The sequence below is a fragment of the Oryctolagus cuniculus genome, chromosome 2 (assembly GCF_051225735.1).
Source record: "Oryctolagus cuniculus isolate XC-2025 breed Fujian yellow rabbit chromosome 2, ASM5122573v1, whole genome shotgun sequence".
In the NCBI taxonomy this organism is placed as follows: Eukaryota; Metazoa; Chordata; class Mammalia; order Lagomorpha; family Leporidae; genus Oryctolagus; species Oryctolagus cuniculus.
This window is the reverse complement of record NC_142868.1, coordinates 104054641-104080990: the sequence shown is the minus strand read 5'-3', so window position 1 is coordinate 104080990 and position 26350 is coordinate 104054641. Positions and strand designations below refer to the sequence as shown.

Genomic DNA, 26350 nt, shown 5'->3' with positions numbered 1-26350 from the left:
TATCATACACTCTTGAAAAGAAGAGTTTATCTTTTCAAATATATCTTTGTTTAAAATGTATGTATTAAATCAACCTCATCAATTGCATTATTCACACCCTCTTTATTGTTTTCATATTTGATCTCTCAAAGAAAGAGAATGAGATCTTGAGGTCATTCGTTTAGTTTAACACAGTTTATCGAGATTCCTCCTGTAGGTCTGACCTTATTCCAAGTCAGTAAACAAAACAGGCAAACATTTCTGACTTCATGGAGCTTATACGCTAATGGGCGGAGAAGAAACAGGAAACTTAATAAACAAATTATTTGCAAAATATATGATAAATATTATGCAAAAAAAGACAAAGGACAAACCAGAGCACGGGGTGGGGACTGGATGGACACGGTTGTAGTTAAACAGGGTGGTGAGAAGCTCGTTACTGAGAAGTGCCGTGAGAACAAGGAACTGGAGAAGATGACAGGGGTGTTTTGGCACACACATAAAAACCCTAAATCCATGCATGTGAGAAACTTTCAAAAAGTTTATAAAAATGTGTATTATGAAAAAAATTATGCATGGATTTCAATTTTTTGCATGAAAATAAACATATTTTAATTCTATTTTCCCATGAACTTTGTGAGTAGAGTAGGGAGTGAGGGGGAGAGACAGAGAGAGAGAGAGATCTTCCATCCATTGGTTCACTCCCCAGATGGCTGTGACAGCCACAGCCAGGCCAGGCTGAAGCCAGGAGCCAGGCGCTCCATCCAGGTCCTCCATGTCCGTGCGGGGACCCAAGTACTTGGACCATCTTCTGCTGCTTTCCTAGGTGCATTAGCAGGGAGCTGGATCAGAAGTGGAACAGCTGGGACTTGAACCGACACCATATGGGATGCCTATGGAACGCCAGCATCATGGGCCATAGCTCTGCCCACTGTGCCACGATACTGGCCCTAAGCTCCAGCTCCTTTTCCTTCTCTCAGGGGAGAGGCCTGGCAGCATATTTCAAATCCCCTAGGGTATGGCATTTAGAGAAGTTATTTATAAAGGGTTGGGTACTAATGAGAATAATTCTTATCTGAGTAGTTGCTTAGTGGTTGATTAAATATTTAGACATAAGGGTCACTTAACGTACACTGGTTGCCATAGTTTGGTGTTCATATTTCTGTTGCCAGCTGAGCCTCTTCCTCTTGCTCTCCCCTTTTCCTCTGCTCCACTTCTCACCTCCTTGCAGTATTCACGCTGTCTCTTGTCTCTCTCCCACTCCCTGTCCACCTTGGAACACTTCCCCTATAAATAAAAGAAATAAAAGAATCCAAAGGCAGCCTGGGGGCTCACTTGGCATGCATCATTTATCCCATTCATCTCAGGCACAAGAGAGTACTTGAGAGAGCTTGTGGGGAAATGGGGTCTGCATGTCCACACTCACAGCACGTAAGTTCATCAGGGGAGGATCTGGGCAGGCTCTTCTTACAGTAGAATGCCAGGACCGATCGGTGCAATGGAGGGCACTGGAGTTGGACAGTCATCATTGGCGACCACTGAAGTTGCGATGGCTGTAGCTGAGAATCATCAGTGGGTACCAAATACAGAGGACATTTAATTGAGGAGGACACTCAGAGAGAGAGAGAGAGAGAGAGAGAGAGAGGCTGCAATTATACAGAGGGGAAATTAGACAACATCTCAACCAAATGATCAACATTTATATCCCCTGTGGGGGGTGGAGGACTGTTGTATATTTGCAGATGGAATACCCTAATGTTGCCTGTGTTCCAGCTGAGAATGCATAACCATAGTCTAATAAAAAGAAACATCAAAACAAAATAAAGAAAATCACAGGTTTTTTTTTTTTTTAAGGTTTTTTATTTATTTGAGAGGTAGAGTTATAGACAGTGAGAGGGAGAGACAGAGAGAGAGAGATCTTCTATCTGCTGGTTCACTCCTCAAATGGCCACAATGGCTGGAGCTGAGCTGGTCTGAAGCCAGAGGCCAGGAGCTTCTTCCAGGTCTCCTACGTGGGTGCAGGGCCCCAAGGACCTGGGCCATCTACTACTGCTTTCCCAGGGAATAGCAGAGAGCTGGATCGGAAGAGGAGCAGCCGGGACTAGAATGGACGCCTATGTGGGATGCTGGCGCTGCAGTGGGAGGGTTAACCTACTGTGCCGCAGTGCCGACCCGGAGAACTACAGTTGTAGAGAAAAGGTGGTGAGGGGACTTGTATTTCTCAGCTTGCAGTTCCCCTTCCATCTTCAAAGACAGCTCCTCCTCTGAGTCCCCTGGCTCCTGACGAGGCACTGAGCCTGCCAGGCCCATTAACCTTCCTGCGCAGAGCCTTAACATGGTCATACCTGCAAAGTTCCTGAGCCATGGAAGGGGAGACGTTCACAGGTTCTGGGCTTAGGGCGTGGCAACCTGGGGGCTGGAAGGGGCTTTGCTCTGCCTGCTACCAAAAGAAAGGCGAGGGAATACCAGGAGGTAAAAGAACTCAAAGTATATGACAACTAAATGCAGTACCTGATTTTAGTGTGATTCTTTTTGGGGGGTTTGCTATAAAGGCTAATTTATATCAACTGACAAAATTGGAATGTGGATGGTTATGATCTGATGAGAAGTAGGAATAGGAATGTGTGAGGTTGATGAACACACTGGAAGGTTGCAGAAGGGAATATCCCCACTCTCAGGAAATGCACACTGAACCATTGAGGAGTTTAGGGCTGTGAGACCATGCGACTTACCTGCAGATGGTTCAAAAATTAGGTGCACACATACAAAGTAGAAAGAGTTAGGAGAGCAAATGACAAAGTACATGGAATAAAATTTAACAGTAAGTGAACCTGGGGCAAGGAGGTATTTCTTGTGCTTGTTTTATATTCGCAGCTTTTTGTAAGCTTGAAATTACATTTTAAAAAGGTAAAAAAAAAAATCAGGTATGCAAACTGCCACTTAGTTGTAAACATGCCCGATGTGACAGGTGGTGGCTCTGTCTTGGGGCATCCACTCTAGAGGCGCATTCGCTCCTGGGAACGGGGGAACTCAGTGTCCTGTGAGGCTCCCTGTTCAGCTGCTGGTTGGTCTCCGGAGTCTGAAACTTCTGTATGGGCTAGGAAAAATGAAATCAACTTGTTGCTGACTTCCCTTCCTAAGTTGTAGCCCTCCTTGTCTTCTGGTGAAATCCATAGTAAGTTTTCTCGTCAAATATTGACAAGACATCTTGTTCCTGGATGCTCTGGAGTCAGTCTGTAAACCTCCTCACTGGGATGATTGGCCTTTGTTGGTGTTGTCTTTAAAATGGGGCTGGGAGAGCAGTTTGTGGGAACACAGCTCTCCAGCTGGGTCCTGATTGGTTCCTTCCTGCTCTTCCAGCCACCACGGGGAGCTGCCTGGGAACGAGGTACACTGATGTTATGATGTAATGGATGTATGTAGTGTTGGCGCTGTCCTGAGGGTCACTGTGACCAGTGATGTAATAAAAGGAAATGGGCTATGTTGCAGCTGGGATGTCATGCGCCCTGAGCAATTGCCCTTCCACCACTTCTCTTCCCAAACAGCCATGGAAGTCAGAGCCCTTTGTTTAACTGTGGTTAGCACGTTGGCTGCGGTGAGTTCCTGGCACCGTGGGGGCAGTGTTGTGGAGCAGTGGGTTAAGCCAACCTCTTGTGACACAGGCATCCCACATCGGAGTGCAGGTCAGAGTCTCACCTTGGCTGCTCCATTTCTGATCCGGCTCCCTGCTAATTATGCACCTGGGAAAGCAGCAGAATTGACCCAAGTACTTGGACCTCTGCCACCCCTGTGGGAGACCTGGATGGAGTTCCTGGCTCCTGGCTTCAGCCTGGTCCAGACCTGGTTGTTGTGCCTTTTTGGGGGAGTAAATCAGTAGATGGAAGATCTTCCTCTCTCTCCTCTCTGTCACTTTGCCTTCAGAATAAATGAATGAATCTTTTGAAACAGAATTCCCAGAACCTAGGGACTGGGAGACTCAGAGGCAGGGCTACAGCCTCCTGCAGTGAGAAATTCCAGAACTGCTCTGTCTAGCATCCAACATGGGAAGAGACTGACTTAGGGTTGCCTCCCGTGTCTGACAGCAACAGAGGCAATGCAAATTTGGGTTCCTGGGTCCTAGAGTATTGCTTAGAGATTGGTGCAAGGGAACAAAACAGGCAGAGGGAAATTTGGGAGTGGGTCTTCCGTAGGGTGTGCTTCCATGGCTGTGGGTAGTTCCAGGGTTGGTTGGCATTGTCCTTGCCACAGTCTAGTGAGGGAGAGTCAATGCCAGTTGCCTGTCCTCTCTCTAGACTGTGACAGAGGGGCCCCTCCCCACTGTGTCAGTTCCCTAGAAGTGAGGCAGGAGAGATGGGGCCTGTGTGACCCTGCTGAGAGCACAGATGTTAGAAGGTCAGGCTTCAGTGTGAACTCCCAGCCGTACAACGTCATCTCACTACGCAGGGTCACATAGCTCACATTCAAGGCACTAGGAGAGTGCAAGAGGCATTTTTAAGAGGATTCCTAATAGGGAGGCCTTCTGAGTACTGATGAAGCTGGGTTGAGGGTAGGAAGAGGGAGGGAGGGAGAGAAGGGAGGCTTTTCCAGTAAGCTTAAACCATACATTTTAAAGGCTTATATCCCTAATTGCCTTATAAGAGGCACTAGCTCACTAGGGGCTAGGATTTCCTTTCCTTTTCACCCTCTGGCTTCTAAAGTAAAAAGTTAAGGCATAAGGCACTGAGGTCCTCTTAGTCTAAGGATTAATCAGGCGGTTTTAGGCACAGGCTGAAGTTCTGAACTCTGGAAGCTTGAATGGAAGTAAAAAAAAAAGGCATCTCACTGGGGCTGGTTTTATTGTAGTTGTTGCTTGTTTTTTAGGTATATCCAGGTGTAAATAAATCAAGGGAGGTCAAAAGAGCATGACAGTGATCAGAGGCAGCTCAGCTGAGGGTTTGCGGGAAGTATGCGCAAGCGAGGAGATGATTTAGTCTGATTTGGTGAGGAAGTAACTTGGCAATGAATATAGGGGCTTTTCCTTTCTTTTCTTAAAGTACATTTGATATTTTAGAGTCTATTTAGGTTCAGAAAAAAATAGAATGGAAGGTATAGAGATTTTTCCATATTCTGATGGTTAAGTATTATGAGTTTTTTATTTTATTTTTTTAAGATTTATCTGAGAAGCAGAGTGGAGAGATGGGGAGGGAGGGAGGGAGGAAAAGAGAGAGAGAGAGAGAGAGAGAGAGAGAGAGAGAGAGAGAGAATATGAATCATCCATCCAGTGGCTCAACCCCGCAAATGGCTACAATAGCTGAAACCAGAAGGCAGGAATTCCGTCTGGTTCTCCCATGTTGGTGCAGGGACCCAAGCACTTGGTCCATATTCTGCTGGTCTCCCAGGCATAATAGCAGGGAGCTGGGTCAGAAGTGGAGTAGCTGGGACTCACCAGCTCTCTGATATGGGATGCCAGCATCATAGGCAGTGGCTTAACCTGCGGCATCACAACTCTGGCTCTGTGAGTTCTTTGTCTAGTATAACAATCCTTTGTCTGATGTGTGATTTGTAAATATTTCCTCTGTGGCTTGTCTTTTTATTTTCTTGACAATGTCTTCCAAACAGCAGAAAATTTTAATAAAATCCAGCTTATCAATTCTATCATGGACCATTCCTTTGGTATTGCATCTAAAAACTTATTGCCAATCTCAAGTTCATTTAAATTTTCTCCCGTCTTATCTCTAGCTTTATCATTCTGTGTTTACGTTTGGTTCTGTGATCCACTTTAAGCTTTTTTGTAACGGATTTAAAACCTGTGTCTAAGGTTATCTTTTTGTATGTGAATGTCCATTTACTCCAACACTGTATTTTGGAAACACTGCTCTCATGATGCCTTTGCTCCTTTGTGAAAGATCAGTGGACTCTATATATGTGGCTCTCTTTCTGGGCTCTCTATTCACTTTTCCCTTGCCAATACCATACTGTCTTGATTACTCCAGATTTAGAGCATGTCTTTAAGTTGGAATGTGTCTGTCCTCTGTCAATGTTGTGTTGGCCATTTTGGGTATTTTTGCCTCTTCATACAAACTCTAGGATTCATCTGTTGATAAATGAACTTGCTAGGATTTTGATTAGAATTTCATTGAATCGGCCAGCGCTGTGGCTTACTAGGCTAATCCTCTGCCTGCGGCGCCGGCACCCTGGGTTCTAGTCCCGGTTGCTCCTCTTCCAGTCTAGCTCTCTGCTGTGGCCTGGAAAGGCAGTGGAGGATGGTCCAAGTGCTTGGGCCCTGCACCAGCATGGGAGACCAGGAGGAAGCACCTGGCTTCTGGGTTTGGATTGCTGCAGCGCACCAGAGGCCATTAGGGGGGGAGGTGAACCAATGGAAAAAGAAGACCGTTCCTTCTGTCTCTAACTCTGCCTGTCAAAAAAAAAAAAAAAAAAAAAAATTGCATTGAATCAATAGATCAAACTGGAAAAAATGACATTGTGACAATACTGATTTTTTTCCTATCCATGAACACGGGATATCTCACCTTTCATTTGGCTGTCTTCTTTAATTACTTTTACGGTTTTCCTCAAATGGACCTTATCCATATGTTAGACTTCTACCTAAGCATTCCATTTTGAGGAGGTACCAATATGAATATTGTTTTTAACTTCAAATCCTACTTGTTCACTGATGGTTTTTAGGTAAGCAATCCACTCCTATGTATTAGCCTTGTATTGGGCAATCTGACCTTTCTTTTTAAAGTTGCTGCAAGAAGTGCCACCTTACCTACCCTATATCTGTTTTCCTGAGTTATTGCTCAGCATCACTGTCACTTCTGTTCAGGATACTCCCTCTTGTCCTAGAAGTCAGCATAGCCCCCAATCTGACTGCACTTAGGAATGTTTGTCTACACTGGAGATGGGTGGAGGGAGGGAGGAAATATTTAATTTTTTTTTTAGATTTATTTGAAAGAGTGACAGAGAGAGAGACAGAGAGAGAGAGGGAGAGAGAGAGAGGTCTTCTATCTGAGGGTTCACTCCCCATTTGGCTGCAGCGGCCAGAGCTGCACCAGTCTGAAGCCAGGAGCCAGGAGCCTCTTCCGGGTCTCCCACATGGGTGCAGGTGCTTAAGGACTTGGGCCATCTTCTACTGCTTTCCCAGGCCATAGCAGAAAGCTGGATTGGAAGTGGAGCAGCCGGGTCTCAAACCAGTGCCCATATGGATTGCCGGCACTGCAGGCCAGGGCGTTAACCCACTGTGCCACAGTGCCGGCCCCTCATATGAAATATTTAAAGACTTATTTGAAAGGAGTGCAACAGGGTGTGGGGAGGACAGGAAGAGAGAGAGAGAGAGAGAGAGAGAGAGAGAGAGAGAGAGAGAGAGAGAGAGAGAGAGAGAGAGAGGGAGGGAGGGAGACAGGGAGAATCTCTCATCCACTGGTTTATTCCCTTTTAAAAGGCTGCAACAGCCAGATTTGGGCAAGGCTGAAGCCAGGAACTCCATTCAGGTCTCCCACATGAGTGGCAGAATCCCAATAACTTGGGCCATCGTTTTCTGCCTTCTCAGGTGCATTAGCAGGGAGCCAGTTCAAAAGCAAGAGCTTGAACCAGTGTTCCAGTATGAGACATCAGCATTGCACACAGCAGCTTAACCCACTGCACCACAGCACCAGGAAGACATTAACAAGATGTGCTTAGGGATAAGAGTCTCCTTTGCTAGAGAAATGTCCCTGTATGACCATAGCGGGTGTAAATGATGTGAGAAGCTGATACTGAGAATCAGTATTACAGAACCACTTCCTTCCACCCGCCCCCAAAGCAAAAGAAACTATAGGCAAAGGAGCAGAGAGAAATTCTTTATTCAAATGATGTAGAAAATACCATACTTTGGAGCCTCTCTTTCCCACCAGAAACAACAACAAAAAAAAGCACCAAGGTTTGGTGAAAATAAGGATCTCCTTTGTCTGGAAATCCTGTGATCATGTTTGTTTGTTTGGTACCATGGAAACCCACAGTTGGCTGCAGTAGATAAACCCATGGCAGGGAAGAGACAAAGGGCAGGTCTGGTATTTTCCCCATGAGCCAGATGAAAAATAACTTTGATTGGTGCTTGTTATGGAAAACACTGAAATCTTTATGAACTCCTTCCTCTGGGGGCCTCAAACTTTCTCCAAGAAAGTTTTAATATGTTTTCATATTTTTTCCCCAATTTGTGGTTTCTGTTCTCCTTTTGTTTACGGTGTCCCTCCACCCCCCACCCTGAAACCTTTTATTTAAGGAATACAAACTTCTTGCATTTCACAAATACAACTTTAGGAACAAAGAATTCATAGTTTTTTTTGTTTGTTTGTTTGTTTGTTTTTTTGACAGAGTGGACAGTGAGAGAGACAGAGAGAAAGGTCTTCCTTTGCCATTGGTTCACCCTCCAATGGCTGCTGCGGCCAGCGCACAGCGCTGATCCGAAGGCAGGAGCCAGGTGCTTCTCCTGGTCTCCCATGGGGTGCAGGCGCCCAAGTACTTGGGCCATCCTCCACTGCCTTCCTGGGCCACAGCAGAGAGCTGGACTGGAAGAGGAGCAACCGGGACAGAATCCGGCGCCCCGACCGGGACTAGAACCTAGTGTGCTGGCGCTGCTAGGCGGAGGATTAGCCTATTGAGCTGCAGCATCAGCTATTCATAGGTTTTAAGTCACTAATTAATAACGGTCACAACTGGTCTTTATTCTTGAACAAGAATAAGGATATGGAGACTTTTTATAGACCACAGAGAAAATGAGCACAGCCCTCAACATGGTGATGGTGCATTAACAACCCATGCACACAGCCTTAGGCCCTGACCTTAAGTCACCCAAACACAGTTCAGGGGTTTTCAAAGGTAGTGTGTATGGCACTAAATGTTATCAAGTAGCTGTTAAGGCTGGGGAGCTCTTAATTTAGTTTTTCCACTAAGAAACAGCTGATGTTATTAAAAAAAAAAGTCTCCCCTTCCAGAACTTGGCCTTTTGAATAATTGTGTCTAAACCAGTTTAATCAAGATTACCTTTTTTATTTATGCAAACCCATGTTGGGTCAGAGAAAAGGGGCAACGTTCTCGCTGGATTGTGTAATCTCACGCCCCCTACTCCACCAGACAGCAGCACATTTGCCTCAATGATGATTCCTCTGGGGAAACTGAAGACCAAAACAAGTGCAATGATCTTAAATGGCCAGGTTCCCCCACTTCTACCAATGCACCATAGGCAACTAGTGGTTAGGTGGCTCTGTACACAGCTACACACTCAAATAGGCACTGCTGCAGTGTGTGAGATGGAATGCAGCATTTGTTTAACCTGTAGAAGATTCTCCCTTACCCGGATGTCAGCTTCAGAGACCAGCGTAGCCTTCAGCTCTGATGCAGCTATCCAGTGACTCAGCAAAAATCAAGCCGGCGAGCAGGTACAAGAACGTCATGAGCCCATTTCGAAGATCAGAGGGTTAGTACGGGGTGCCTGTGTCTTCCATCACTGGGGCAGTTTGTTTAGCTCGACTTCAAAGGAAGTTGAGGAGCTGGCATTGTGGCGCAGCACGTTAATCTGCTGTCTACAATGCTGGCATCCTGTACAGGTGCTGGTCTGCGTTCCAGCCGCTCCACTTCTGATCCAGCTCTCAGCTGATGTGCCCGGGCAAGCAGCGGAGGACGGCCTAAGTACTTGGGCCTCTGCCACCCATGTGGGAGACCCAGATGGAGTTCCTGGCTCCTGGCTTGGGCCTGGCCCAGCTCTGACTCTTGTGGCCATTTGGGGAGTGAACTAGCAGATGGAAGATCTTACTCTGCCTTACAAATAAATAAAAACTTAAAAACAGCAAAAATCAAAGTGGGGTGAGGATGAAGAGGTGGGCAAAGTGAAATAGGACTAAGGAAAAGCCCCTGACTTTCAGAGAATATTTATAAGACATTTGTTGAACTGTACAGGTGACACTTCCCACACTGACCTGAATTGAAAATTAACCTTTAAGAAGAAAATGCTTCAAAATTGAGAAGAGTTTTGATCTTGCAGGTCAGAGACTCTTTTTTAATTACTTAAATTACTTTTTAATTACTTAAATTTTCTATAATTTAAGTAATTCTACTTTACATGACACAAAACTGTATAATTCATATATAAACCATGAAAGAGGTAGTGTGTGGTACTGAATGCTACTATAACACAAAACTATAACCCTTCCAGGCCCAAGTGTAAAAACATGTTTGTACTTCCGGTTTAGTACGCGATCTGCAATATTTACATTCAGTGGCAGGGGCTGGGGCTGGGGGAGGGGGCAGGTACTTCACGCAGTGGTGAAGGTAATGCTTGGGATGCCGACATCGCATCCTGGAGTGCCTGGGTTTGAGCCCAGGTCCACTCCCAATTCCAGCTTCCTGCTAGCGGGCACCCGGGAGGCAGTGATGGCTCAAGGAACTGTGTCCCTGCCACCCACGTGGGAGACCTGCATTGAGTTCCAGGCTCTTGGGTTCAGCTTGCCTGCCCCTGGCTGTTGGGGTGCATTTGAGGACCTCTCTCTCTCTGCCTTTCAAATTAAAAGGAAAATGTTACTAAATCCAATGGTGAAAACAAGTAAGTTTGATGATGTTCTTTTAATAATATTAGAAAGCATATATGTACACCCAATGAATTCATCTCTTTATTGCATATTGCTATTTTTAAAAAAAAATGTACAGTCTCATAACACATACAACATATTTCTTGGTACTATAACAGTCTTGCACCTAAAGACTAAGTTGTTCCAACTACTAAGCTAACAAGATACAAGACATATGATTAAGTTTACAAATTAAAATGCTTTTTCTTTTTGGCATTAATTTAAAAAACAAACAAAAATCTTTAAAATACACACCCAAGAGAGAAAAGTGGCTACTTATACCAGCACCAATCTAAAAAGTAGTTTTGTTGTTTTTTCAACCATGGCACATAGGAATTACCTGCACACAGTTTTCGGGAAAGGAAACCAAAAGTGGAAATGGCAAAGAAGGCCTCCCAGGATGGCTGTGTCATGATGAGGATGCTTAAAAAGGCCAAGAGAGACACGGACACAAGCTTGTTCCCTTAGGTGACTCTCCCTCCGCTTGTCTATTCCTTAAACTCTAAGACAAAGCCATTGTCAACATATGGTTCTAAAATTGAGCCAGACCAAATTTCTCCTGCTAGAAATAGAAAAGAATATACATAGAGGCACTTAAGTTAAGGAACAGACAAAAGCCATCACCATATACCACTCCTCCTCATCTCCAGGACTTTCTAAGTCTCTACGCCTTTACTCCTGCACTTGCAGACCTTGGTCAAACAGGGGACGGGGGAGGGCGACCTCTGCTTTGCACGTGCGACTTTCATTTGCAAGAGTCACTTTCACAAAATGTGTAGGATGTTGGGAATTTTGCAATGAGGAAAAAAAATGTAAAACCGCAGCTCTTGACAACTCTTAGAGCACTATTTCACAGCTTTCACGTAGCACAGATACCTTGCCATCTGCACTAAGCATCATAGTTTATACAAATTATCTTTAAACAGTACGATTCCTGTACAGTGCACACACTGGTATTCTGTTCCTCCCCTAACACCCCCATGAGAACATATGCTCCTTGGGAACAGGGGTTCTGTCTTGCTTACCATTGCAGCCCTACTATGCCTGGTACATAGCAAGTGCTTAATAAATATTTGTTAATTGGCTGAAAAACTCAATTTAGCAAGTAAATAATGTTCTAGTGCAACTGAACAAACTACTCCCTCCACAGGAAACCCAACCACAACAGGATTGATGGAAAGAAAAGCGAAAATGTTATCCCCCTCCCCCACGACAAATAAATAAAGGAAAGCAAAAAAAGACCCCCAAAACAAAAAAATCCCCCAAGTATCCAAAAAAGTAACAGTCCTCTTTATATAGCATATAATTTAAGGATATGAAGAGTTGGTAGGTTAGTGGTAAGCATCTACATCTTATTTTCTAATGTTCATTGTTTTGTTCTCCCTGAGAGCTTTATTTTTTGGACTGAAATTTTACAGGTAGCTTTACTGACACACAATTTAAAATGACAACATATAAACAGCAAACCACTTCAAATATACTTAGAGATAAATAGAGCTGGGCATCTCTGTTGACACTGCCAACACTGAGCATACTATGTGTCCTTTAGTCCAGGTCTATGTTTACAGAAGATGTAGCCTGCACTACAAGACAGAAAATAGAAAATACCAAGAAAGGCACCCCGTAAAAATTCTGTTTTAATAATCTTAATACCTTCGGAGAATAATTCTTCTAAGCCTTGGGTGGGAAATTTTATTTTTATAACAAGCACATTCTGGCAATCCTAGCCTTTAACAAGGGCATGGATTGCATTTAGATAAATAGTGTTTTTTTTTTTTTTCTTCCAAAAGCAATTTAAAGAATTCATCAAGAGCACTTGGCAGAAAACTTGATGAAGTTGGGGGGGGAATGGATGTTCAAGTTTTAAATATATAAAGAAATTCTGATTGACATTCTACATAATTCAAATTGTGTGCAAGATGTTCTCAATAAACATTTATAGACTATATCCCTGCACCAATATCAGAAATTCTAATCTAGTCCTATCAATTACCAGCATCACATTGCCGACTATCAAAACCATTTTAAGTCTATATTTTTCCAACTCCAGTTCCACCAATGAAAATAATTTCAAAGTACACCAAGCCTGGAAACCATAAACTATTTTATAAGCCTTTCTTCTTCTTCTTCTTTTTTTTTTACACCAGGGAATGTCTCTGTCATCTCCTTTAGGAGACAGTATTGTGCTTCTGAAAAGTGATGGTGATCAGGAAAGAACGTGAGCCGTGAGCCACACTCTATATGAACGCAAACACGAAGGGTCTCTGAGCACATACATCAACGGAACACGTTTAACCATACATATAGGTCTCTAGACAACACTCTGACTTCTATATACACTTTTAAATACATATATGTACACCCATAAATTTACATACACACACATTCACTCACAGGTGGAGGAGGACATTCCCACTGTTTGGACTGCAGGGCAGTGTCATGAAATGGTCTCGTCATTTCAAAGGTCTGGTGATGAGCGCTCTAGAAAAGTACTCAGAGAAAATTAGAAATTAAGCTTTGTGACTGGTCTCTCCCGGCTGCTGTCCGCCATCTGGTTGGTGATGCGTTTGCGATTCCGTTTCAGTTTAGACAGATCTTTGTCAAACACTTCTCCTGAGCGTAACGCCGAAACAAGGTCATCAAACTCTCCACTTTCTTCACTATTTTCTTTTGCTTTTCTCATTTTACGTTCTCTTTCACGTTGTTCTTTGAGCTGGAAATAGAAGGACGCCTCTTAGGGACATGTGAAGACCTTGTGTTTTGTCACTGCAGCTGGATTCTGGAAAGTTCTGTCACAGAAAGCTAAGCTCTTGAGAGCTGTTGCCTCTTAAAAGCACGGGGCCGTGGGGACCTGAAGTCCTACTACAGAACAAATGAAAGAAAGCTACCACGCATGGCTCTGGGCTTTGACTCTTACCATCGAGAAGGATATTCTTGGTACAAGAAGAAAAACTGAGGCGATCTGTGTTTCTACATGGAAAAAAAGTTGCCACTACTAAATAGACCTGGAATACTGATTTCTTCATGGTACGGAGATACTGGAGCACATGGCCGCCAGTACACTCTCCTTACCTCAAAACCTTAGTCTGCATCTACAGTGGATGCCTGAGACCTGCAGCACAGGAGTTTCTGTTCTTAAAACCCAAATAATGTGCACGTGTGAGGCAAAATGTAGGTGATCCAGATAAACAAAATGAGAGAAATGCACCTTTAATTCAGCCACCAAGAGCTCAATCACTGGGAACCTCTTGGGGGTTTCGCCCACCACTACATTTTCTATATTAACACCTATTTTACAAACAAAAAGATTTCATATGTGGGGTGCTGATCTGTGTCCCAGCCACTCCACTTCTGATTCAGCTCCCTGCCAATACACCTAGGAAAGCAGCACAAGATGGCTCGAGTACTTGGGCGCCTGACTCCTGGCGTTGGCCTGGCATAGCCTTGGCTGTCATGGCCATTAGAGGAGTGAACCAGCAGAAGGAAGATCTCTCTCTTCCTCTCTGTAACTCTGCCTTTCAAATAACTAAATAAATCTTTAGAAATAAAAACAATAGATTCTATCTGTGGAAGCTTTACTGAATCATTAAACAGTCTTTGAAGGACTGCATAAATATTCCATTATGTAGCTGTTCCATCATCCAGAACAAATCATGACTTTCAGATCATCTCCAACATGAGGGCAGAACGCTGCCCCCTTTTTCGTAAATTTTGATTATTTCTTCAGAATGATTTCCAAGAAATGGGAATTCCAGATCAAAAGACATGGATATATTTTTTAAGGCTTTTGGATATTTACTATCAAATCATCTAAAAGATACTTGACAGCAATATAAGTTCCCAGCAGCATTCTAGAAAGTACCGCAGTGACTTCCTTCTTGCCAGGCCATGAATGAGAGTGAGACAAAAACCCACGGCGAGCAGGCGTTTGGCACAGCAGTTAAATCACCACTTAGGGTGCCCGAGTCCTGAGCCACAGTGTCTGGGTTTGAGTCCCGGCTCTGGCCCCAGTTCCTGCTTTCTGTTAATGCACACCTTAGAAGGGTGTGGTGATGGCTCAACTAGTTGGGTCCCCGCCACCACAGAAGAGACCTAGATGAGTCTCCTTGCTTTAGCCTCAGCGCAGACCAGCTGTCCAGGGCCCTGAGGAGTGAACCAGTAATGGAGACTTCCTCTTTGTGTTACCTTGGTTTCTCTCTCTGCTTTACAAAAGACAAACAGCAAGAAAAACCCAAACTAGTGAAAAGCAAAAAGCGAAAAATCCCCAGCTCATGGAACTCTTACCTGAGCCTCCATGCAAGCCCGGCGCTCTTCCTCCTCCTTCCTCCTCCGCATGTTTTCGTTGTCCTGCTTGGCTTCCGACACGGCTTGAAGAAACTGATCGAAAATGCCGAAGAACTCATCTGGCTGTATTTTGCCAGCCTCTTCCCCAAAGTGCTTCACTGCTTTAGTAAACTGGAAAAAAGGTTTTGAGGAGTTGAGTATTCTAAGAATTTCATGGAGGATTTAAAGCTGAGTCAACCATGACTTGACAGATTTTCGTGAGCTCCTATTTATCTTTAGCGGCTGAACATGTCTGTTAATCATTTCTATATTAAAATGTCAGTACTCTTCAACTTTGTTTATTCCTGTAGCTCTTATTTCAGTTTAACATCTATGATTATCTCCTATGATTTTTATTAACTAAACAACAGTAAAAACAAGAAAGCAAAATATTTTAGGGCAGAACACCCAAGACACAAAACTAATCGCAGACTCAGCAGGAGTAGGGAATGTTGCACTTTTAACTTTTCTTTGAAGTCCTTTAATGTTATTTATTGTTGCCAAACAGTTAATAATGACCGCAAATGGGATCCAGTACTTCTTAGCTGCTTTTCTTAATGGTAAGTAACACTGGTATTGTTATGTTGTCTCCTGGGTCTCAACGAGAAAACTAACTGATTATGGAATCATTAATGCAACCCAAAATTTTTGGCTGAGAATACAATTTTTATTCTAAACTCTGTTGTAGAACCCATTCCAATCTTTCTAAAACAGTCAAATATAAAATACTAATGAAGAATTTTTAAAAAATTAAATAATGAATGTATATAATGTATGTGTGTATACATATAGAGTATATCCAGTTGTTTTCATAACTTGAGTATGCTTCCAATATTCTTAGTACTATGACCATGCAAATAATGTGATTGTCTGTTAAAATTATCTTTTCTTCTGTTTCTAATGCTGTTACTCCAAAGCTACTAAAGACAGTGCTCCTGGCTTCAAAGTCAAAGGAATTCTCTTTTCCTGTGCCTAATCAATTACATAACATTTCCCATATTTGTAATTTACCTTTAGACTATGACAAGCATATGTAGTCCTCTTCAAACCAACAGCTTCTAATTGATTTTCTTTTTCTTCTACTATTGACTTAACTATATTGTTAAACTTCTCTGATGGTCCAGTACCACTATGTATCTTAATGAGAATGTTTTCAATATTTATTCTTTAATAAAACAGTCTTAGACTAGTGTATAAGAGGGGTACTTCAAAAAGTTCAAAGAAAATGGAATTAAAAGTATTTTGGTGCAAAAACTCTTTTGAAATCCATGCATAGTTTTTTCACATTATGCATTTTCATGAACTGGTTGAAGAACCTTCAAATGCAAGGGTTTCAAAAATCTTTTGTAGCAAAGTAAACTGTCAGTTCCATTTTCCATGAACTTTCTGAACTACTGTCATACAGATATATTCATATATATGTTTAGATGGGACATAATCTTAATCATATAATAAGATGTTCTTTTCACCAGTTTTCTTTTTATGGAGTTGTTGTCAATGTTTTACTTATTTGGAAATATTCTGTTAGAAAACAGAGCTCTTAAGGGAAAAACAAAACCTTTTTCACACACCACATACACTGCTCAGGCTTGTCTCATGGTTTTTAAAGCTAATTTCTAAGAGTTCTGGCATGAACAAAATATTAACAAACAGTCTACAGCTGAGTTTCTCAAACATTCGAATTCATGCACTTCAAGTCATCCCTGGCTGATCTTTTTATCTAGGAATTCTAGTGACGATGAAGTCATGTATATTTTAGTCTTAGAAAGAGCTGAAGAAAATTAGGCCCAGATTAAAGTTCCCACACTGAAAAAAATAAAAGGAGGTTGTGGATTGCTATGAAATGCCTGAGTTCCTTGGTGACGTGGGTACTGTGCTGGGATGCTGGGGTGGCACACTCCAGGGAGGGTGAGGCACACGTTAAGACAGGGAAGGGGCTTTCACAGTGGAGGCTTGAAAGCCGGTTGATGCCATCGGGTGGCTTTACTTCACAGGCTATCAGAGAGTGGCTGAACCTCTATTTGCAGTCACTTGCATGTGTCTTTTCTTCTCATTTAAATATGCCTAGAGAGAGTGTTTAGTGTTGAAATTAGTAGGCCCCTGTGACTGCGGCCCACTTCTTCAATGTAGCTGGTATGCACATTCATATTTATCACTGAACAGTGGTCACTGAAATGACATTTGTTACTCAAGCTTTGCAGGAAAGACTCGAGTAAAAGGAGACACAGTGGCAACTGAGCGATGGGCCGGGGGAAGAACTCACCGGGTGGGGAGGGCCTGGAGACCATTTATACTGTGTGTAAAGGGGTAAAGGGGTAAAGGGCTTAGTTATTAACCAATGACAAATTTCTCCTCTACTAGAAGACAAAACATTGAAATAGCAAGAATCATATAAAGAAATTTCTTACTAAAAACCAGATCCTTTTGTAATGAGGCTGTGACTTAAAGGGCATCAGTTAGTGAGTTCTGCCGGAGGTTTGGAGAGGTAGGATCTTGTCCTCCCCAGGCTCGCTGTTGGATGAGCACCTTAGGCACAGGTTCTGAGCTACATGGCCTTAGTCATACCTACCGCTGGTTTTCTTCACCTGCTCTTTCCTGGCTCCAAGAGAAAACTGTCCAAGTATTTACCGGCCTTATACCATTCCCAGCCTGCAAGGTCCTGCTAACCTAAAGCCCATTCAGCCCAGTTAGACAAAAAAGAGTGTGCTTCCGCTAATCCTAGGCTTGGAAAGGAGAACACATGCTGTGTCCTACGAAACAGTGGCTCCAGGACACAGCCGTCTCCGCTTAGTGCCCGCACCCTGAAGTCTGGATCCCAGTTGCTTCTCCTGATACAACATCATCTCTGCAAGTACAAACCGAAGCCCAGCCCTGCCAAACAGCACCCAGCAGGCCAGGGGACGCTCACCAGGTCTTTAGCTTCTGCTAGAAGGTCTTCAACGTCAGAGAAGCTGAAGCTGGCTACGGTGATGAACTGGCTGACCACAGACACAAACTTATCTCCGGGTTGCGGGGGCTGAGACTTCTGGTATTCAAGCTCCTAAAGCACAGGAAGGGGTTAAAGACAGGGTGGGCTTCAGGTGCAGACGCCCCAGGCTCCTGCAGTCCGCCGCCTCACGTTTAGTAAATCTCAGTGGCAAACACAATCAAGAATCCATCTAAAACATTGTGGGATTCTCTCACTCCCCTGCCCTTCTTGTCACACACCCAAGGGCCCCTGGGCGCACAAACATCTGCAAACAGCAATTTAACCAGTCCTTTGAGTCTTTTATCTGTGTGGTTTCTCATTCTGATTTTGGAAAGTGAGGACGTTAGCATTTGGCCAAAATGAGTGGAGGTTAAACAACTAATGGGGGCGGCGGCGGGGAGGGGGGAGGGGTGGGGGAGTGGGGGGTGGGGGATGTTCAAAAGGTCTCAGGAGAAAACAGGGAGCTCTGCGGTGGAGTCTGTGCTCACACTCCTGGTGCTTGTTTTGCTTCTTTCTCTTCCAAGCAGCCTGTATTTCTGTGCTAATCCATGGCATTTAGGTCAGCAGAATTTCAGCTGTGGCATTGGTATCGTAATCATCCACTGCTGTTCTTCTTGTCCACGTGGGTTTCGTGAACAGGCAGGGAGGGTCACTAGTCTCTTGTTAATTGTGTGTATTCGCCAGTTCCACTGAAGAACACACAGATGATTCCAGTCAAATTTTATTAACTAATTTCAACCACTGCCAGGTGAACTTTCCCTCTGACTGCCTGTGGCACTCCTGTGAGAGGGCATCATTACTCCTCACCCCCATACAGACATCAATTTTTGCCCACAGTAGCAGATCAGTGTTGGAGCCAGAATTTGAACTCACGTCTGCCTGCTTCTAGACGCTTCTAGACCCGGCTTAACTGGGTGCCCCATATTCTTCTGTACCCGCTGCAACAGAGGCACTAACAGGCAGGCGTGTGGGGCTCACGGGCTATGGTTTCTGGCTCAGCTCTGCCACTGATTTTTTTTTTTTTTCACTAGTGGGAAGTGGATCTGGGTCTCGGTTTTCCATTTTTAAAGTGAGGGCAAGAGGCCAGCATTGTGGCATGGTCGGTTTGTGTCCTGGCTGCTCCACTTTCGATCCAGTTCCCTGCTAACGCGCCTGGGAAAGCAGCGGAGGACGGCTCAGGTGCTAGGGCCCCAGCTACCCACACGGGGGTAGCTCTGCCTTTGGTCTGACACGGTCCTGGCTGTTGCGGCTGTCTGGGGAGTGAAACAGCAGATGGAAGTTCTGGTTCTCTCTTTCTCTAACTCTGCCTTTCAAATAAATAAATCTTAAAACAAAAAATAAAATGAGGGCAAGATCCACACCGCCAGGAAGGTTAAATAACGGAAATGAAAACTCTTGGAAATTACAGAGCTGACTCTGATTGGAAGAAAATATCAGGATTCAAGTACTTTGGCTTAACAGTGACTGGATGTGTGTGTTGGCTGTAAGGATGAAGAATACACATTAAAGTGTTTAATGTATAATTTCCAAGAAGTCCACATCTGATACCTTCCAAGACTATAATCAACTTAGACAAAGCGCAACTAGGACACCTGAGTATCCGGACAGGCTGAGTGCTGCTTCCCAGTGCTTTCTTACAATGTTACATCTTCACACTGATGTTGCTAAGAATATGAGGCAGTGGGGCCGGCACTGTGGCACAGCAGGTCAACGCCCTGGCCTGAAGCGCTGGCATCCCATGTGGACGCCGGTTCTAGTCCCGGCTGCTCCACTTCTGATCTAGCTCTCTGCTGTGGCCTGGGAAAGCAGAAGATGGCCCAAGTCCTTGAGCCCCTGCACCCACATAGGAGACCCGGAAGAAGCTCCTGGCTCCTGGCTCTGGATCGGCACAGCTCTGGCCATTGCGGCCATCTGGGGAGTGAACCAGCAGATGGAAGACCTCTCTCTCTGTCTCTACCTTTTTCTGTAACTCTTTCAAATAAATAAAATAAAAATCTTAAAAGAAAAAGAATATGAGGCAGTGTATAGATCCCAGAGGATACAGAGAGTTCAGCAGAGTTGTCCTTTTTTAAAAAACAAACCAAAAACTGAAAGATTTCTCTTGGCCCTTTCTCCCCACGCTGCCCTCGGCTTTGCTCTGAGTCAGAGCGGAAGCTAGGGGCAGTGTCCACCAGCAGGCTTAGGACAGTCCTAGCTGCCACGCTCGTCTCACAGCGTCCACGGGGAGGACATGCCGACAGAGCGCCAGTTATAAAGCAAGGCTCGTGGAAAAGGCTGGCTGTGATGTGCAGCACAGCCTTTCTGGGGAAGCGGGGAGGCTGGTCCCTGGGTGCTGTGTCTCTGGGCCCACGGAGCACGGAGAGCGAGCACTCAATCTCCTTTTTTTGTTAAACAGCCCTTTCCAATCTCTGAACAAATATACCATCACATGCTTCTCATTAAAAACAAAGAATTAAACATGATTTAAATTTTTATTAGTGGTGTATCTTTAACTGAATCACTTTTTCCTGGCATAGTTTTATGGTTAAAAAAAAAACCAACAACAACAGGGGAGGGGCCTCACGGCAATACTGATAAGTGACCTGCAAGGTCTTTGAGAAGGGCACCTTTCCAACTGCCTGCTGCCTGCAAACCAGTCCCCTTGACCAAGCACAGAACAAAGCAACAGAGCCGCGCTTACACTCCCAAGTGAGGCCCCCTGGATCCTGCCCTCTGGCTGGTTCTCCTCCCTGGGCGCCCCTCTCACCCACACGGCATGCACTAACAGCCAGATTTCGTTCCACACACTCCTCTGTCTCTGGAGGCCGGACCCGCTCTTCCTCCTCTGAGGCCTGGGTTCAGGCAGGCTTGTGGACCCGGGACAACCTCCTTCCCAGGTACCTAAGTGCACCCACCCTCCTCCTAGGCCACAGCTCCAAGTTCATCTCTTCCAGAAGAGAAGCTTCCTCTGATACACGCCATTGTTCCAGAAGCTTCCAGACCACCTTCCATCAGGCCCCTTTCCCTTCTTATCTGCAAGCCGCCGGGTGGAGGAAACTGGCTCTTCTTCACTATTGCAACATCTACAGGCAAGGATTCTGAATCATCCTGCCCCAGGCCTCGACACCCATGTGTCTGCTCAGGAAACCTTCCCCAAAGACAACAGAGAGACGTTCTGGCACTCTGAGAACAAAGACCATTGTTAAGAGCCCTGGCGGACTGAGAGGGGCCTTGAAGACGAGCCCAGGCCACTCTTCCTAAGTACACTGGTACACTGTGGGCCCAGCGTCCAGCGACACCCCCATCGTCCTGCTGCCTGTCTGCAATCCAGTTGCCAGGCTAAACACGGCCAGCCTTTGCTTCTTGGAGGTGGTTGTTCTTTGCTAATCAATAAAGGTTTATCTCGGACCAAGGTAAGCAGTAAGGCATGTGCTAGAACACCAGCTCTGAGACAGGGAAGACTCCAGGAGTTAGAACACGAAACAAGTACTCACTGTCTCTACAGCCTTCAAGCCACTTCTCAGGGTGCTGATTTCTTTGTCCAGCTCAGTCATGCTGTTGTAAACAGTAATATTTTAGTAATCAAATAGTAACATTTTAGTAGTCAACATGCGGCTTACATGTATTAAATGTAGGATGAATTTAAATATTTCATACTTTATAAGTAAGTCCCTAGTAGTTTATTTCAAATGTTTAAAATTTCCTTCCATGTGCAGATCTCACAGAACTCACGTACTGAGTTGGCTTTTGTTTTTCCTAGCCAGAAGATATATTTTATAGGTAAAACATAAGGCAACAGAAATTTCTCTTATTAGTACAAAAATACTTTTATGTTTCAATCTCACAAAAAATATCACTTCAGCAAGTTACTGTAAAGAGAAATTTAAAATGCTTGTAGAAAATGGAATCAAAAGATATGTAGTAATGTTGGTGCAAACATTTTTTAAGTCCATGCATAGTTTTCCACAATATGCATTTTCCATGAACATTTTGAAAACCTTCTGAATCATGGATTTCAAAATGTTTTTGCACCAAAAATTTATCTCTCAGATTTTTCCACAAATGTTTTGAAGCCCCATGGTTATGCAGAAATAAACTTCTTGTCACACTTGGCATCCTTTGAAAAAGAAACAGGCTTTTCCATAATCACATTCACATTGCATAAAGCATAAAGGTTTTCCATTAAGGTTCTGGTAGTATGAACATTATAAGTCAATGGATAAACTCTCAAGAAAAATAAATTTTTAAAATGAAAATTTTCAAAGTTGTACTAACAAGCTTTCATCTTAATGACCTTAATAAAGAAAGATTTCTGGACTTCTCCCATATGCTTTCTATTTTTTAGCTTTTAAACATTAGAAGTTAAAACTTAATCCCTGCAGTTAATTCACGCCCTGTAAAGAAATTCACCCAAACCTCATTTACTATTTTAATTTCATGCTTTGCATAGTAAATTTCACCAAATCCTACAAGCAGAGGGAAAACATAGGCCTTCTCATCAAACTTTTCAAATTCATTACAAAAATCAGGCAATTTAAATATGTTTAAAAAAGGAGAGTCAAAGGGGGAGAGAAACCTCCAAGGAAAATTGTCTGCTCTCCAGTCTCTGAGTGGTGTGAAGTTTGTGGTAGAAGTTCGGCAACTTTCCATTTTATTTTTAGTTGCTCGATTTGCATAAAGACTGCTTCTCATTAGAGGGCCCACGTGGTTTCAGGAGCCTGTGCATTTGCGAAGATTACTAGAAACACCCAGCCAGCTAAGTCATCTCTTTGCTTAACCATGAATCTAGGCTCATTTAACGCAGGATCTCCTACCTGGATTTAATAGACCTGCCTCTTGAGAATACTAGTGAAACCACGTTTTGTTCCTGTTTTCTTAGTTACTCAGAAAGTTAGTTTTTATCCAAGTTGAAAACCACATGCAGTGGTATTTCAAAGGTATAAACATATACTCAAAAACTTGTCAGATTTGAGAGATTTAGATATGATTCAAATTTGATTTCATGCAATATTCAGGGGGGAAAACAAACAGAAGGACCCACTTCATGCAACACTAACTAACCATCTCAGTGGTTCATGCACAGTTCCAAAGATTCATAAAACCAAGACAATGTATTGAGAGTACTTACTTTACTTTTGCTGCTTGTGGAATATCTCTCAATTCTTCATTTAGATTGAGAACCTTGGGATATTTATTTTCCACAATAGTTATGAGATAGTGCAAAAGGGTAATGTTCCTACAATGAAAGGAGAATTTTAAACGTGGGTAATACCTGCACGTGATTTATACGCTCATGTGGCAGAAGCCACCATAATGCTACATTCCTGCTTTAACTTAAAAATGTGGAGGCTTTGGCAAGTCTGGGATTCTTCAAAGGAGGGGATAATGAGAGCTTACATGGGCTTACAAAAATAGCTGTCAAAAAGGAAGCATACATTTTCTAAAAAGGAATGGTAGGGGCGATGAAGTACATTTTGGGTCCTTGATGAACATGCTTGAAAATCTAGGTAATGTGATGGGTGATGGAGGTAAAACCAAACCACTGCCAATGGACGCAAGCTCAAGTTCACCACAGAAGACGCAGCTCCACCTAGGACGTGTCCTGCAAATTCACAACACGGAGAACTGGGAGGAGGGGGACCGAGGGACACTGCACTCCACTGAGGAAGGAAGTGTCCGAAGGATTTGTCGTCCAGAGGCAACTCACTGTGACGATTATTAATCGTATTTACTTAAAGTTTCATCCAAAGGGCGTTCAGAAAGTGAGGCAGTCTATCAGGGCTGAATGGGTCAGCAGGCCACAGTCCAGTTCTCAATCTACTTCCTAAGTTTAGCCACACTTCAACTCCTCACTGTGGAACGCTTATTAGTTCCCTCTCCAGTGGTGGGTGACAGGGCTGAACCCTGACTGACCTGCATTGAAAGGGGGTGTCTGATAACATTATCTATTATGCAAAGTTGTGTTCAGTGGCTCCCAGTTGTCACTGGCTCTGCTGTCACCTGCACTCCAGATGTCGGGGCTGACCAGAGATTCAAGCATTTGTGGAATGACAAGGGGCCAGGCATGGGTATTATTTATCCCTCCTGTGAATCTAACATGCAGCCAGGATCAAAGTTACCATAACCAGGAAGATACAGAGTTTTTAAAAAATATTTCCATAATTTAGGCAGTTTGTTCATTCACAGTACTCCCAACTCAACCCTAACCCAAGTAAATCCAAATTGTTGAACAATTTTCTTTTCCTTAACAATGAAAATCATTTCAGGTTATCCTTGTGGCTTTACAGAAAAATACAATCTGGGGCTAGCACTGTGGCGTAGTAGGCTAAGCTTTTGCCTGCAGCGCTAGCATCCAAATGGGCACAAGTTCGAGTCCCAGCTGCTCCTCTTCCTATCCAGCTCTCTGCTGTGGCCTGGGAAAGCAGTAGAAGATGGCCCAAGTCCTTGGGCCCCTTCACTCACATGGGAGACCTGAAGAAGCTCCTGGCTTCAGATTATCTCAGTTCTGGTCATTTGGGGAGTGAACCAGTAGATGGAAGACCTTTCTCTTTGTCTCTAACTATAGCTCTCAAATAAATAAATAAAATCTTTAAAAAAGAGAAAAATAACGATTCGAAACCTAAGTCAACTGACTCACATTTCATTTTTTTAAATTTACTTATTTGGAAGAGTGAGAGAAAGAGAGAGGGAGGGAAAGAGAGAAAGAGAGAAGGAGAGAAAGAGAGAAAGAGAGAGATCTTCCATTCATTGATTCACTCCTTAAATGACTACAATGGCCAGAGCTGGGTCAAGCCAAAGCCAGGACTCCATCCAGTTCTCTCATGTGGGTGGTAGGGGCCCAAGAGGATTGAAGTAGAGCAGCTGGGACTCAAACTTCTACTGTGAGACTGTATTATGGGACGCCATCGTTGTAAGCAGTTTAACCTGCTGAGCCACAACACTGGCCCCACATTTTAGTATTTTTTAATTAAAAAATTTGAGAGGCAGAAAGACCGTGCTCCCATCCAGTCTACTCCCCAGTGCCCTCAATGGCTGGGCTCTTGTTCTCAATAATTAGAAAACAATTAGCCAGCAAAGCAAGACAGCAGCCAATAATTGTAGCAGCTCATTTTTCCCAGTGTTCAGCTGTGTCCTTCTACTTGAGCCTTGTCCCTCAAAGAACAAAATGCTAGCTACTGTCACAAGAAAAGAATAATGCTATTTTCTTCATTCTCTCTCTCTCTCTCTCTCTTTCTCACACACACACACACACACACACACAGAGAGAGAGAGAGAGAGAGAGAAAGAGAGAAACTTCAATGAATGTAATTAGCCATATATGCCTTTCTTACTGCAGAAAGGTTGAAACCAGGTCAGAGCTTCCCATATTTGTTTGGTATCCAGCTAATACCTCATTTGACTAAACACAAATTCTCAAGCAAACAAGCACACATCTGGCTGCCCTGGTTGTTACTAGTAACGCGAGCTTCCAGTGCTGAGTAGATGCCCTTCCTGCTGAGTGCCCCACCATTTTGGTTGCAGTTTGAGCACATGCAACCAGACACATGCCGACTGGCTGCTCACTGGCAAGGCACGCTGCTAGGCACTGTGGGGTTTACTTAGGGATCACATATTCACAGGCAGCAGACAGAGGGAAATAAAATAAATGAGAAACAGTTTTAACTGAATCTTTTGAAAAGGCCTGTGCATTAGGGCAATCTGCAGTCATGTCAACAGAACATAATCGCATGCGCTGGGGTGGGTGACTTGCTTTCGTGTGTGTGTGTGTGTGTGTGTGTGTGTGTGCAATTGAAGAGAATGCCATTTCTCACAAAGGTAGCTGGTCTCTCTATGCAAGTAAGATGCTGCTGTCCACTACAATCTCCAAATAAGGTCGTCTTCTTGGTAATACGAGGACCGTGGACAGCTACATAGAGCAGGTGCTGAATACCTATAAGACCAAATAACTATTTGTGGGGACCTCAAGCTAGTTAAAGAGACCTTGACCCTGCCTCAATTAGTTCCCCACCCCTTATTTATTTAAAAAAGAGATTTACTTCTTTGAAAGGCAGAGTGACAAAGGAGAGGGAGACACAATGCTCTTTCTATCCAGTGATTCATTCTCCAAATGCCTGCAATAGCCTGGGTTCGGCCAGGCTGAAGCCAGGAACCAAGGACTCCGTCTCCCACTTGGGTGGCAGGGACCACCATCTGCTGCCTCCCAGACACACCAGCAGGAAGCTGGCTTCGAAGTGGAGCAGCCAGCACATAACCCAGGCACTCCAGTTTGGAACGTGGGCGCCCTAAGCAGTGGCATAACTTACTGCACCACCATTCCTGCCTCTTGTCTCAGTTTCTTTATCTGAAATTGTGTGATAACAGCATCTAGTTTTTGTGCTTCGGACTGTGGTGATAATCAAATTTGAATGTGTTCTGAAAAGGATCAGGTGCATAAAGAGGAGCAGAGCTGTATCATGGCGGTGCTCTGCATTTATCTATTTTTACATGATGCGAAAATAAGAATTTAACACACTACTTA

General features: G+C 43.9%; 1 protein-coding gene across 8 annotated transcripts in view; it reads right to left on the bottom strand.

Moving 5' to 3' along the window:
- Positions 1 to 10582: 10582 nt before the first annotated feature.
- Positions 10583 to 26350, bottom strand: part of DAAM1 (dishevelled associated activator of morphogenesis 1) — a 191031-nt gene continuing 175263 nt past the window's right edge. For all 8 annotated transcript variants that reach the window (XM_002709767.5, XM_008252840.4, XM_051834423.2 and 5 more), the window contains 5 exons: positions 22961 to 23068; positions 21327 to 21387; positions 17794 to 17925; positions 14847 to 15017; positions 10583 to 13275 (listed from right to left, as the gene is read on the bottom strand). In XM_002709767.5, the coding sequence (XP_002709813.1) occupies positions 13066 to 13275; positions 14847 to 15017; positions 17794 to 17925; positions 21327 to 21387; positions 22961 to 23068 (682 nt within the window). In that variant the 3' untranslated portion in view covers positions 10583 to 13065. The remainder of the gene's footprint in view (positions 13276 to 14846; positions 15018 to 17793; positions 17926 to 21326; positions 21388 to 22960; positions 23069 to 26350) is intronic.